Below are 14,304 nucleotides of genomic sequence, written 5' to 3' on the forward strand. Positions count from 1 at the left end.
CCTGAATAGGTCTTCTATGTGATTTAGGATGTGGCTATTGACTTTTCTGTGCTTGGACTAAGTAAGCGCATTTGAAGCCACCACAATACCAGGGAGGGGGCACCGTGGCCAATCACTAGCTCTGTCTCACAATAAATGACAACCATGTCCTTAAGAGAGGAAAACACCTTGATTCAACCACAAAGCATTTCCATCACGATCACCCTTTACAGACTTATCTCTACTTACTTGCATTTGGCTGCTAACAATCCCATGGACCTGAACTGAACAGTGTACCTTTATTTTATCTTATTTGATAAGTTTTATATATTGCTTAATCAACAACAAAAGTTTTCATAAAGCATTCATAAGGATTTTTTTTAAGTTGAAGAGTTTTCTTGTTCCAGGTTCCTGAACTTCTGACTTCTGAACTCTACCCAGTAGATGAGAATGTGGCTCAATGCTCTACAGTCCATCAATGATAACACAGGCAATGATAAAACACACATTAGATTTATTCAGCAGCAGCATTTTCCAGTTTTCTAATCAAAGTACGTATCAAGGTAATAAAACCAAGCATATTAAAAGAGGGATAGCACTTGACTTGTGAGAATTCAGGTGTGTGTGTGTGTGTGTGTGTGTATGCGCTCCAAACAGAAGAAGTCTAGTCTGTTATGAATTTTGAAGCCTGGCGTTATTCTGAGTAGCTAGGTCAGGAACACTAAATGGCAGCTCAGACTATTCCTGGAGTGGCACATACAATTTTCCTGAAGGGGTTCAAATTATGGCTACAAAGCAGTCTTGATCAGTAGTAAAAACTAACAAGATGTATAGTACAAGGCTGTATAAGTAAAAATGGTTTCCCTTTCTATTGTTGCCCAGCTCAGGAAATAAATAGTTGACAAATATCAAAAATGTTCACATGAAAAACATCGGAGACGGCTCATTTTAAAGCGTACCAGCATTGTTCATATTGCTATGGCACAGAAATCAAGCATTTTTGGATAGCAGACTAAAATTGGTTTTAACCATACACAAATGACTTGCAGAGGCTTCAGCTGAGAATAGAACTCTTCCATTGATGACCAGGAAAACAAGTTGCTAAATTAAATGTGGATGCAGCAAAAATGTAAAGGACAGCCCAGCTTCCTACAGGCATTTGGAATGACAGTGTATAAAACTGGGACCTTAAGGGAAAGATGATGTCTGAGGGAAAGAAGGATTCTATTTCCAGCAGGAAAAATATTAGCCCGAGAAAAACATTCTGTGCCACTTGTAATTCTTTTGTTGCCCAAGAAAAGAGTTGTGGAAAGTGTTCATGTTCTGTTTCGTATCATACAAAGAGGCACCTATTTTTCATATGCTCTGGTATGTAAAACAGAGATGGATAGAAGAAGCACCAGTGCAGACTTAGCAGAGCGCTGCCTATAAATATATGCTCTGAAGGTTGTTGCAACTCAGAAGAGGGCCACCACCTTCTCCTCTATATTATTTAGTATAATTAATTACACAGGGGGTGCAACCCTCATGATGCAGTTTCAGAATAGATTCATACGAAAACATCGACATCCAGATAATCTTTCAGAAATTTACAAATGTACAGTATATTTATAACATTACTTTCAGAGAGTGTCAGTGCAAAGATATACATATAGTACACCGTGATAATTGCTCATAAAAATAGGCATTGACATGTGTAAAAAAAAATAATAACAACAAGGCATGGTTTCAACAGATGTCTCCAGCTAAAGGCTAAATATATTTCTTTATAAAGAGATGTGAACCATTTTTTTTCCTCCTTCTGTTTACAAAAATATATGTGCAAACGAGTGTGCCTAATTATTCCCTATTTGAGCTAGTTATACAACAGAGTCCTCTTTGACGAGATTGGCGGTGTCTTTGAACGAATCCTCAGTTGCTGTATAGGCTAACGGCTGATCTCTTTTGAGAATGATCTTCTGAGGCAGTGATGGAGATGGGGGAGGGACACTTTCAGCATCTCCCCTGTGTTCCTTGTCCATCTGAAACAACAAAATGTATTGTACGATATGCTCTGAACATAGCTCTCCTCAATTGACGCCTCAGTTTTAGTGACATAAGCAATAGATCAACACACACACACACACACTTTCTGTGTGTGTGTTGATCTATTGCTTAACGTGCTTTACGGAGTAGAGAACAGGTCTGAGGAACCTAAAACCTACCATTCAACAAAGGGAAAACAGCAGAGGCAGTGGAGACAGGGAAGCATGCAGCAAGTCACTAATACATATTTAGACTTAGTTACAGGCCCTGTTACACCTGGGCATGGGAACTAGGGGCCTGTGGCAAAGGCTTCACAAGCATGGTGGGCACTAAGGTCCTGAAGGCGGATTGAGAATTTTATTTATCCTCCAAGGCAGCCTTTCTCAACCAGATGTTGTTGAACTACAACTCCCATCACCCCTAGCTAGCAAGGCCAGAGCTCAGGGATGGGAGTTGCAGTCCAGCAACATCTGGGGACCCACAGGTTGAGAACTGCTGCTCCAAGGATCTCAAGGCAGTGGACATGGTTCCCCACCTCCCCACTTAATCCTCACAAGACCTCTGTGAAGTAGATTAGGCTAAGAGATGGTGAAACTGACTTTGTTGTCAGAGGCAGTTCCAAGCTTGTGGAGGAGAAAGGTAGAGTGTTCTTTTTGTGGGTAGGGGGAGAGAAACTGAAGACCTTCAGAAAGGGGGTGCAGCGGGAGAAATGAAGCTTGGGGAGGGGCCTCCTCATCTGCAGTGAATGGTGTATCAGGGAGACCTAGTAGTGACCACAGTGCTTTAATTCCCGTCTCATGCTCCCTCTCCTCTTCCTTTGTGGCTCAAGTTATGTATCTCGTATATCGACGCATGCACATTCTACTCTTTGTAATCTCCAGTCTTCCTTCCTTCCTCTTGTGGAATGTATTGCCACAAAACTGATCAGTACATATGTACCAGCAGCGAACACTTTATGTGCCTGATTGAGGAGCAAATCATTCACATGCTTGTTGCTGCCGATCTGGAAGTGGCTCAAAAACAGAGTGGAACCGGGTGGGGGTGGGGACTTATGCAAGCTCTGCCGACGCACATGGGAGTCAGGAACGGAGCCCCCCCCTAAAATGATCTCTGCCTGTAGTCTCATATCAAACAATCTTACAGGACATACAGCAATCCTTTCTGCTATGCCCAGAATTCTTCTATCTTACACATTCCAGAGTACACACTGCTGAGAAAGAGAGCAGAGCAGCAGAGGGCATCCCTGCTGAATTGAGGTCCCCAGAGAACCTGACCTACTTCTTAGCGCTTGATTCCAGCGGAAGATGTGCCTGGGAGCCCAAATCCTACCACTGTCATGGTGAGGTTCATGTTCATATGCATGGCATTTACGGAAGGGTCCATGCCCTTCAAAAAATGGCTTCTAATCAGAAAAGGTTGGTTGTCCTTGTGCCAGACCCAGGTTATCATCAATGACAGAACTGAGATCTTAAAGCTGATGTGAGAGCACTGTTGCAATATAGATGTCTCCCAAGTTCATTACCCACTCATCAGCATTTTAGTGGTTCATGCCAGTTTTACGTTTTAATCGATCTGTCATAATGACAGACCAAGAGACAGACAGACAGACAGACAGGTGTCATCCAGCACTCCCTTCTTTTTTTCCTTTTTTGCCAAGAATGAATTTGAGCAAACTGACTTTACCTCTGAATAGATTGGATTTTCAAAGTTAGTACTCTGCTTCAGTTTTCTTTTAAAGAAGCTCCACTTTGACTCCTAGAAGTGTAAAAAAAGAAGTTTGAAACTTTGCACCTATTTTTAGATCAATGGTGATTCAACAAACACAAGCTGAAAAACGGAACTATTCCAAGAAATTAAAAAAGTCTGACTATTTAGCACCTGGTTTAACCAAATGTCAAGGATGATCATCGCTGTTCCTGCAGCACAGACTGAGGCAAAGGTGGAGAGAGGAAAGACTAAAACAGATGCATGGCGGAGTTAAACAGGCACAACTTTTAGTTATCAAGTCTGAACCTGATCAAAGTGTGCATAAAGTGAAACACAAGAGGGCAAGAATGGGTGTAAGACAAGAAATAAACAGGCATAAAGATGCAGATATTTACAAGTGATGACTACCTTTAGTTTTGGTAAACTAAGCATTCTTGGTGCATATCTAAATTACCTATATGCAGTATCATGGAAGGCAAATATTACTGGCTGATATCCAATGAAGCAATAATTAGAGCAGATCCATTGTAATCAATGCACTTAAGTTACTGATGCCATTGATTTCAATGGGTCTGGCTCTGAGCATGGATTGGATATCCCACATTCATGAGTCAAGCGCTGTATGGCACAACGAGCTTGACATCCAAGGGCTCTACTAAGCAAGATGCCTCATTCTCCATATGAGAATGAGGCATATTTTTGCATATTTTGCAGGAACAGCCTTCTATTACCGGTGCTGCATCTGTACTTGCAGGAGGCTGAGGAGCACTGGGAGATACTGGCGTGGCATATACTGGATTCTCAAAGTTTTCATTCCCTTCGCTGCTGGAAGCTGTTACCTGCTGACACAGAACTGTTTGAGAAGACAGCAAAAACATGCGAGCTATTTTGTTTCTTTATTGCATTTATATACTAGCTGCCTGCCAAAGCACTCAAGGTGGGGTTTTTTTATAAAAAAATAATACTAAAGCAAATAATATAAAATGTAACATTGACCAGGTGTCATGGACTGGTTGGACACAGAGGAATGGTAGGAGGAACCAGCTGGGGAGGAACCACCAAGGGAGTGGTGGCGGGACAATGATGAGTGATCACGGAGAGAAGAGGGAGAAGGCTGGGAGGAGGAGGTGTTGGAAGATGAAGAAGTAACAGGGCTTAGTGAGCAGGGAGAGTCTCTGGCAGAGGGAAGTAAAGAATCGGGGGGCAAAGGCAAATGCTGAAGCAGGAGAATAGGAAGAGGGAGGTCAAGAGGCAGATATGAGTCAGGCTGGTGAAGAGGCACAGGTGTCTCCTGCTGCTGCTGCTGCTGTGACAAGCTCCTCTCCTCACTGGTCTCCCAGAACCAGGAAAGGCATGAAGAGAGAGGAGGTGGGATTAGTGCACACAGGCACAGTCTCCGATTGCTTGCAAGAAACTCTGGAGAGAAGGAGACATAAATATGGCTGCTGGGAGGTAGAGACTTTTAGTCTTGGCAACAGATTCCACGGAGTAAGGACCTACAGGGCATGAGCTGCTGTGTTCCACTAGGCCAGAAACTCAGCCAAGTCTGTGAAGATTGTGTTTCACTAACTCCAGCTTTGAATTGTGCGATTTACTGACCAGCTTGCTCTGGGATACCAAGGTTGGGAAGGAGGGGACAGTTTAATTGAAGGAGCCCCTTGGTGTCTTCTCTGCCTGCCTCTTTGTTCTCTTTCTCCTTCTCCTCACAGGAAAAGATGGTGTCCGTTGGGTGCTGAGTGTGTGTGTGTGTGTGTGTGTGTGTGTGTGAAATCAGACAATCTGAGCAGAGCAGGCCCTAGTGCTGTCTTGGGCTGCCTGCCTTGCTCTCAAACTTCATCAAACCTACAGATGTACTTTCCGAAGAAGGAAGATTGGCGAAAGCAGTATCAAATGGTTAACAGGCTAAGAAATATTAAAGACCACCTATTATGTTTGTCCCTTACTTGTGTGGGAGGGACTACGTTCATGTCCCCAGCTCCTCCGTCTTTTGTCGTATACATCGGGTTCTCAAATGTGATTGGCTGCTTCCCAGTTTCAACAGCAAAGTTTTCATTCTGAGAACAACAGTGAGATGCTCACTTCCAAATAATATTGTGTGGTTTTCAAGTAAGTTTTAAGCAGAGTGGAATTAATGAACCCAACTTAGTCATGGTCATTAATTTCACTGGGTCTCCTCTGAGTAAAATATAGCTGTATATCACCCATTAATTTTATAAATTCTTAAAGCAAAATGTAACAGTAACATAAGAATTCCATGTAATTTTAATTCTTCTGGGATAAATATTTTCTCTCTTTTAAAAAGAAACAACCAAAATATAAGCATTATATGCTCTAGAATATATTCAACTCAGCATGGAATTTACTATACATTATTGTTTCCAGTGACATATGAAAAGAATAGTGTATGAGATTATCAAACCAAGCCAATTCTCCTAAGTGTGGCTGAAGGATGATGCTACATAAATCATTTCAGCTGGTAAAAATAAAAATATTTTCCCATCAGTCACTAAAAAATGCCAAACAGAAGGCAAGGTTCTACAAATCAAACATATTGCAAGAAAATACCTCCAAAACCATAATTTCCAAATAGATACCTCACTGTAGAGCAGGGATGCGGGAACCTGTGGCCCTCCAGATATGGTTGGACTACAACTCCCATCATCCTGTGCTGGCTGGGGCTGATGGGCTTCAGAGTCCAACAATCACTGGAAGGCTGCAAGCTCCCTCTCTTGCTGTAGAGTCTTCAAAAAAAAACCAAAAGAATCAGCTAATTAATGAAAAACTGGGAGGATTTATTTATTTTTCATGGTGGGAAAATGGCTACTTTTGGAGGGTATGTGCATTAGTCTTTGTTTTACACTGGGAATTTAGTTGGAATATGGAAGGGTAGGCTGAAACTTCAAATGAGTATGTGACAATGGAGGATATTCACCTCCCAGGGGAATACAGCAAAAACCCCATTTTAAGGAACTAACAATAACAACACTGCAAACGTGCCGTCTAAAAGCTGGCAAGAAAACTATGGAAAAAGAGGGAACTGAGCTCTCTTCCTCAGGGCCTATGAGGCAGAAAAGGCAGGGCATGAAACTGTTCTCTGTCAAAGGCACAGCCAGCTGCCTTCCTGTTTTGAAGGAGCAGAAATGGACAGAGGGAAGCCAAAGTCTGTTTTTCCTCTCAGTGGCAGAAGATGAGCCTGCACAAGGAGGCTGAAAGGCAATGCATTTTAGGATGTGAAACCTCAATAGTGCCAATTGATAGTAATGTCAATTCCACTGTGGCCTGGAGCAAACCGTACTGTGAAAAAAATATTTACTATATCCTATATTTGTCTGGAAATGTATTCTAGGGTCAGGTGGTGTGTGTGTGTGTGTGTGTGTGTGTGTGTGTGTGTGTGTGTGTAAGCCCTCCTACAGTTTCCCGATCAACTAGCATTCCAGTGTACAACATTCCCCAACAATTCCACGTGCAGAGAATTTCCTGGTGCGATTTTTGGCATCGTTACGGGATCTTCGATATAATATTCAGAGACAGCACAACCACCTCTGAAAACACAACTGGCTCTTAAACACACACATTTATTTCAACTGAACACGTGCAAGGGAAGTTCCATGCGAACAGGGTGGTTCAAATCCAAGATCCACCAGGGTGAGACAGTTTGGATCCAGTGGATCTGAGGCTTTCTGGGCTCAGAGGGCCTAAGCTGCTTTTCAGTTCTCACCCTGGCTGAACTGGAGATATGCCAGCGTAAGTTCTGCACCCTGGTTTAGCTGGTGGAACTCAAGTCAGTGTTACTTACGCCAAACGTGGTGTGGCAGGGAAAACATGGGAGCAAGGAGAGATTTACACCTACTCCAAACCTCTTTCAGCTCAGGCACGTGACCTAGCAACTTGGCAAACACTCAGCCCGGGGGAAAAGGATGGAGTAAGCTAAATTTCTCTAAATGTTTGGATTGGGGGAAACGTGCACCAATAGCTAGGATTGTTCTGGAAGTGTGACCCTCGTTTTACAAAGTACTGTATGCCCATTTTTGGTAGGCAAAGTGTTGCCCAATCACAATACTACGGTGAGAGGACAAAATGAGGCACTTCATATGGAAGTGGGTGGGTGGGTGGGAATTCTTACCATTTGCATTGCTCTGTCAATAGCAGATTCCGCTCCAAAGCCAGACCCACCAATGTCCATGGTCACATCAGCTCCAGGGCGGAATGTTACCCCACTGCCATTTTCCGTGGATTTTACAAGAATGCTTAGGCTTTGAAAATAAGAACATTAAAAAAAAAACCAGCAGAAGATGGTTTAATAAACATTACCTTCTCATTGTGTCTTTTTTAAATCAAGTTTTAATTGTTTGGAACTGATGTGGTAATAATAACTCATATGATTAAAAAAAGAAAAATCAAACTATTTCTTGAAGAAAAGCATTTCTAACACCGCAAGCAGAAGTCTCCATCGCTACTTAAGCTGAGACACTTAAACATATCTCTACTGTGAGCCATATGTCCTTGGGGTAAGGGCTAGAAAGTGTGGATTTGTTGATAAGGCAAGATATATGGGTTCACTGCAAAAGCTGCACAGGGCACCTCCAATCTTGAACACAGACAGCCCCTGTACCCATGTTTCTTGCTCTGTCCCTTCTATAAGCTGACTCGTGAAGAACGTCTGGGTATGTATTGGAAGGGCAAATAGGGCTCTACAAAGACATGGCAGATAGCCAACATAACTAAAAACTTCTTTATTTGTTATCCGGGATGAACAGTTGAGCGACAGCTGGATGACGCCGTCAGTTTTCAACAAAGACTTTGTGAAGGACAATGCTATTGATTATGGGTATGCAGAGACAAGTGGAAAGTAATCTAGGCACTGGAGTCCAGCACTCACAAGGTATCAGTAGCTAAATCTGAAATCCCAGAGACATGAACTAGAAAATGCACAGAGAGTTGTGTCTACTGTGACTTCATGTTTCTAAGAGTGTCAATAAATTCTTGCTCTTCCTCCAATTCAAAGCAACTCTAAGCATATTTTTCTTGCAAGTGAATCACACTGAACACGGTGGGACTTACAGGTAAGCATATATATAGGACTTGCAGCTGCAGGAAAATGACGCTTTGAAACATGTATGAATTTGTTGCTCGTTATTAGCAGAGGCCATTGTGAACCACTTTTAATGTGTATATTGAGACATTTATATTGAGACAGTATATTGAGACATTTAGACCTTGCAATACCTACCTTGGAAATTTGGGAAGCGAAGGTAAGAGAGAGCCCGTCCGTCTGTAATTTAAAAAGCCTCCCACAGCCAGAGATCCAATGATGATAGTCAGAATGATGGTCAACAACACGGCCACTGCTGCTACCAGAGAAGACAAAGGGTAAGCGAACGATACAGAAGATACCACTCAGATGTCAACACTGCCTCAAGAATAACTTATAGACTGGCTCTCTCATGCAAATGTTTTCAGGCCTGTGCTTGGTTATTCTGGATAAAAGTATAGTTCAAAGCTTACTTGTCCCAGGAGGCACACCCCTCGACAATCCTGCTTCGCAGTAATTTCCAGTATAGCCATACGGACATCTGTAAAAGGGAAGCGAGATGTCTAACTGGAATTGACTACTAAAACATTGGCTCTATTTATTGCCCTCTGTGAGGTACATCGGCATGGGATGGTTTTTCAAACTCATTCCTTAGTAATTACATGTTTCAATGGGAGCACACACACCTCTGCTGACTGTTTACTTGGAAATGAGCATGTAGGAATGCTGAGTCACAAATGAAAAAATTCGGCTTTGTAAATATTAAAGAAGATTTCGTTTCAGTGGAGTATCAGTGGCCCCTACAGGCTCAGCTGAACGCAAGTGTGTGTGTTTCTTTTTTGTTGTTCTTAAGAGATATTCCTTTCATTGGTGGAACAGGCACCTGAGTAACTTGTCCTTTGACCCTTTCTCTTAAAAATAAAAAACTTGCTGCGTTTAAAATTGTCCATCTTTAAGGAAGCGTCTTTGCTTGCCGTTTCCTCATTTCTGAGGCAGCAGATATTCAGCTTTACAAACACCTTTAGAATGAGGTCTTAAGAGCTACAATGAGCAAAAGCCTCATTTGAGGTGAGGTATCTGTTCTTGGGCTGTACCATTTCAGACTGCTTCCCCTCATATAATTTACTCCATGCAAATTCAAAGCTAGAAAAGGGTACCCTACAGCTTTCGCCCCGATGTGTTAGTTTTGAATGTGTGCTGTGGGATGAGGAAGCATTCAAACATTCCACACACCCCTTCCACCTGAAGCTTGAAATGGCGCAACCCAGCAATGGATACAGCTTATCAGTGGGGCTGATGCTCATTGATTCTGGTTTTTGGTACACTTGAGCACTGAACAGGCTATCAAGAAAGCACTGACTAGACCTGCTCCCATGGCCACTGACATATATGCGGGCCATGATGCGCCCTGGCCAATGCAAGATCGGGACCAGTCTGAGAATACATAGATGCGTGGGGTTCCCTCTATGGTGATGGAATCTGCACAGAGGACTTTGTTAATGGGCACCCAATAGAATTCCAAATAAACAGAAGCTCTGGGTGACCAGGGTTCCTGCTTCCATGGAGGAAGCACTATGCGGCATGTATGCATATAGCTCGCCCATCAGACTAATGCTGTTCATGTGTCAGCAGGATGCGAGTATGTGACATTGTTCGCGAGTCGTCTTGAGTGCATACTGAAGAAAGGCAGGGTAGGGAAAATTTGAAACAAGCATCTCTTTTCGCTTGCAGACTTTGGTGATGTTATAAAGAGCAGATCCTCATGTGCTACAAATCTCACCTGGCCCTTCCATATAAACTTACTTGCATTTAGGAAGCCCACTTTCATCAATGTAGCATGTCCCTCCATACATGCACCTACAGGCAGGAGGCATCGTAGGAGGAGATTCAATGGCTATAAAAATGGAAAGCATGTGTTAATAGTCTTTATGTACTCTGCAAAACATAAAGCACCTTATCAATCTCCAATTATTTCCACCATTTCTTTACCTGCATCGCACTCTGTCGAACTGCCTTCCACAAAACGAGCTCCTTGTGGGCATGCGCAGGTGTATCCTCCAGGTCTCAGCAAGCAGAGGTGGCTGCAGACATCCTTGCATGGATTGGACACTGTAATGATAAACAAAGACACACCTGAAGATCTGTTAGGAGAGCTAATGGGATCCTTCCAACCAGACAAGAGAAATAGGTTGGGGATATGTAAACTCAATGAAGACACAGTGCTGCTCCATAGACTTGCAAACTTGTCTCTCCCCCTCTCACAAAGACATTCTCCCTCCCTGTCAGTTTTTGAACCAATCAGTCATGTTATCTCTGCACTGGTGTTTCTGTCATTCGCAGTTAGCGCCAAGCGTTTGCAGCCATGACCAGAAACGGATACTTCACTAACAGTGGTTAGTGAAAACACAGGCAGTCAAAATGCAAACCGCAGTTAAGTTACAAAGCTCATAGGAAGGGAAGGATGGCCGCATAAGAGGGGAAGAGAAAGGAACAGGGAGCACCAGGCAAGCCTAGTTTCCTAGAAGAATTAAGTTGGCACCAACCTCCTGGGACAGAAGCAGGCACTACAAGATTAATGTGTCTGAAGAGCACCTTCAGTGTTTTGCCCCATTTCTATCCATGGCATACACCTCAGGTAGTGTCTTGCTGTTTTAACTACACTCCTAATACATGCTATTTCCTGTCCTCCCCTACAGAGCCCCAAATGGCAAGGGCAGCTACAAAATAGTCCATGCCTGAGATGGGCGATGCAAGCAGGCAGGTGAATTCATTACTGCCTCTGCCATGAGAGGAGCATGATGTACAAATGATATATTGCAGTAATAAAATGGGAACAACATGCTTCCTCTCTGGCTCACAACCAGCTTTCTTGGATGTTTTAAGAAATACGATGCTGTTATTTTCTTCCAGTTATTGGTCTAATGATTGAATCGCGAGAAGCTTTGTATGCAGAGCACCCTTCCAAAATGGTGCTGCACAAGGTGGGAAGCCTCTGTCCAACACATGCACATGTGTGCTCAGTATTCAACCACGCCCATCATTCATTTTGTGGGCAAAGGCCAATTCCCACTTTGCCCTTTCTCCCCAGACAGGTGATCAGAAACTCTTAAAATGGACAGTAACAACCTTCTCTTTTGGGCATGTGGAATCTGTCTCATCTGAAGGGCCACATTCCATCGTGGGCAGCTTTCCAGGGGCCACAGGAGAAACAGAAGTGCCTCACCCAGAGGAAATAGCCCCTCCTTTATTGAACTCCACCTCTCCTTCCTATTCTCCGTTTGAGCCATGAAGAACCATAACAGCACCATATCACAAAGGGGAGAAAATTGTGTACAGTGGAAACAGGAAAAGCAAGAAGGCTTAATTCACAGTTCAACCAGAAAGGCTTATTCAACAGCTCACTCGATGAGGACTCTGGCCAGCACCAGTTCTATGCTTTCAGAAACACCGATATCATGAGCGGAGAGTTGTTGTAGGCTATTAACATTTACATAAGCACTAGGGCAATAAAACTATTCCAATGTATACAAGAATGTACGCTTTTTTCTGCATATTTTCGCTTTTATATGTATCTTTGTTGTTTGCTCCTTCTCACTTTTCCTTCTTTTTTCTGTATCACTTTATTTCTTTTAATTGAAATCACCTTAATAAAATATAACTACTTTAAAAAGCAAAGATTCATAGATGATGCACTATACAAGGCTGGCCATTACCTGACTGATTGCATCTGTGCTGGTGATAGATACGGACTTGAGTAAGCCAAGGGTTTATAGTCAGCATTTTTACTTTCTCTCCTTTCCCAAATTTGTCTTCTTTCCAGACCTCCCCTCTTTCCTTAGATATCCAGTATAGGTGACCCTCGAAGACATCAAGGCTGTACGGGCTGCTAACTTCTCAGTGAAATAAAATAGTAGGTAAGTTAACATGCAAAAGGAGAGCAATGTTGTTTGTCTAACGAACATTCTTGAAACCAAAGTATACCTTCCTCCACATCATATTATGGCCATTTTCTAAGCTTTCCTTCTAGTGGAGATTAATGTATGCTTTGGAAGCAAAATAACAGTGACCTGTGGGAATTTCACAAGTAAACCAGAAGTACTTTCAAAAAGACGTCAGGTTTTTCCTCACAAATGAAAAGAGCACAGGAATCTGCACTACTTGCCAAATCTATACTGTTGCAGGGGTTCTCAAACTTTCTACTCTGGCTGAAAATTACCGAGGCAAACAAAATAGTAGCAAACAGAAGCAGAGCTTGACATAATCTGCAGGCAATTACCGACATACTTTTCTACTGAATTCTAATCCATCTTTGAAAATTTCTGAATTATTTGTTGCAGCATTTTGCTTGTGGCAAGAGATTCCACTGCTTAACTTCCCTCAAGATAAATGCAGACATTTGCTCTGGAGGCATTGCTATATGCTCTGGGGGTGTTTTACCCATCTCCCGCCATTTCTTCTCATATTCTCCTTTCAATGTTCAACTTGGACCTGTTCCCATACACTCACTGCAAACTGCATGTTTCGTTCATCCCTCCTCCCTTGTTCCCTTCACATTCACTTTCTCCTTATGGAAAAGCTTTCCCTTCTTATACCCTTGCTTTCTATCCCCAATTTACACTACTACTAATACCTCATTTTCTTCAACACCTCACCTCCTTTGGCAACTTTCCCTCAGTGGAGAGACCTTCCCCCCACCCCCGAACTTCGCTGTTTCCTGGCCACACCTTTACAAGAAGTTATTAGTACTGGCATTGGTTGAACCAAAGCACTATGGTTAGGGAGTGGTGTTGTCAAGTGTGGTGGCACTGAGCTGGCTATGACACAGAGGGCCACTTGAAAGTGGCCCAAGGTCCCCAGTTTGAGTAACTGTAATAGTGCAAGTCCCTTACTTCATCGATAATAACCACCCTGTCCCCAGCCATCTGCCACCATAGTTAGTCTCCAAGTATCTTGGGGAAAACTTTGATTAAAATTGTCTCAGTCCATATTCATATACATACGCCCATGAAGAACAGTCTTCCTGTCTGTTCCATCAAATCTCATCGATTCAATTAGGTTTTCCTTCATATCACTCCAGTAGATTCTGTCATTGTTCAAATAATCAACTGAAAGGCCAGTTGGCCAACCAAGGTCTTCAAAGACCAATGTCTGCCTCTGTTGCCCATCCATCCAGGCGCTTTCGATTTTGGGTTGCCTTCCCCAGTCAGTCCAATACATTAGCCTGAGGAAAGCAGAATCGGTATTTTTAGATGGTTAGATATAACATAGCAAAGCACACAAACACTATGCAGAAAAAGAGAGAAATCTCCATGAAATGAGAATCAAGTTGGTAGGAACTTGGCAGTTCATGGCTGACCACTTTTTCCCTCAGAGAAATATGCTCCAGAGTCCTTTTGTAGCTATCCAACTTTATTTCATGTTGTGTGTACACGGCTCTGTTTATCTGTTCTTGATGCATTTCATTTTATTGATTATTTCTACAGTATTTCTTTGTCTCTTTTATCCTTTCTGCAACCTTGTAAGTAAGATTACGATGTACCTAAAATCAAGACAATGGTTTT

At 42.6% G+C, this 14,304-nt stretch overlaps 1 protein-coding gene across 1 annotated transcript in view; it reads right to left on the reverse strand.

The window, feature by feature from the left end:
- Nucleotides 1-473: 473 nt before the first annotated feature.
- The window catches only part of LRP2 (LDL receptor related protein 2), a 154,274-nt gene continuing 140,443 nt past the window's right edge, over nucleotides 474-14,304 (reverse strand). Inside the window, 11 exon segments of the mRNA XM_082236526.1 lie at nucleotides 474-2,000; nucleotides 3,688-3,759; nucleotides 4,443-4,550; nucleotides 5,655-5,765; nucleotides 7,835-7,964; nucleotides 8,942-9,062; nucleotides 9,217-9,284; nucleotides 10,547-10,637; nucleotides 10,733-10,852; nucleotides 12,457-12,633; nucleotides 13,744-13,964. Of these exon segments, the coding sequence (XP_082092652.1) occupies nucleotides 1,839-2,000; nucleotides 3,688-3,759; nucleotides 4,443-4,550; nucleotides 5,655-5,765; nucleotides 7,835-7,964; nucleotides 8,942-9,062; nucleotides 9,217-9,284; nucleotides 10,547-10,637; nucleotides 10,733-10,852; nucleotides 12,457-12,633; nucleotides 13,744-13,964 (1,381 nt within the window). The 3' untranslated portion in view covers nucleotides 474-1,838.

This window comes from Podarcis vaucheri (genome assembly GCF_965113315.1).
Source record: "Podarcis vaucheri genome assembly, chromosome: 1".
Lineage (NCBI taxonomy): Eukaryota > Metazoa > Chordata > Lepidosauria > Squamata > Lacertidae > Podarcis > Podarcis vaucheri.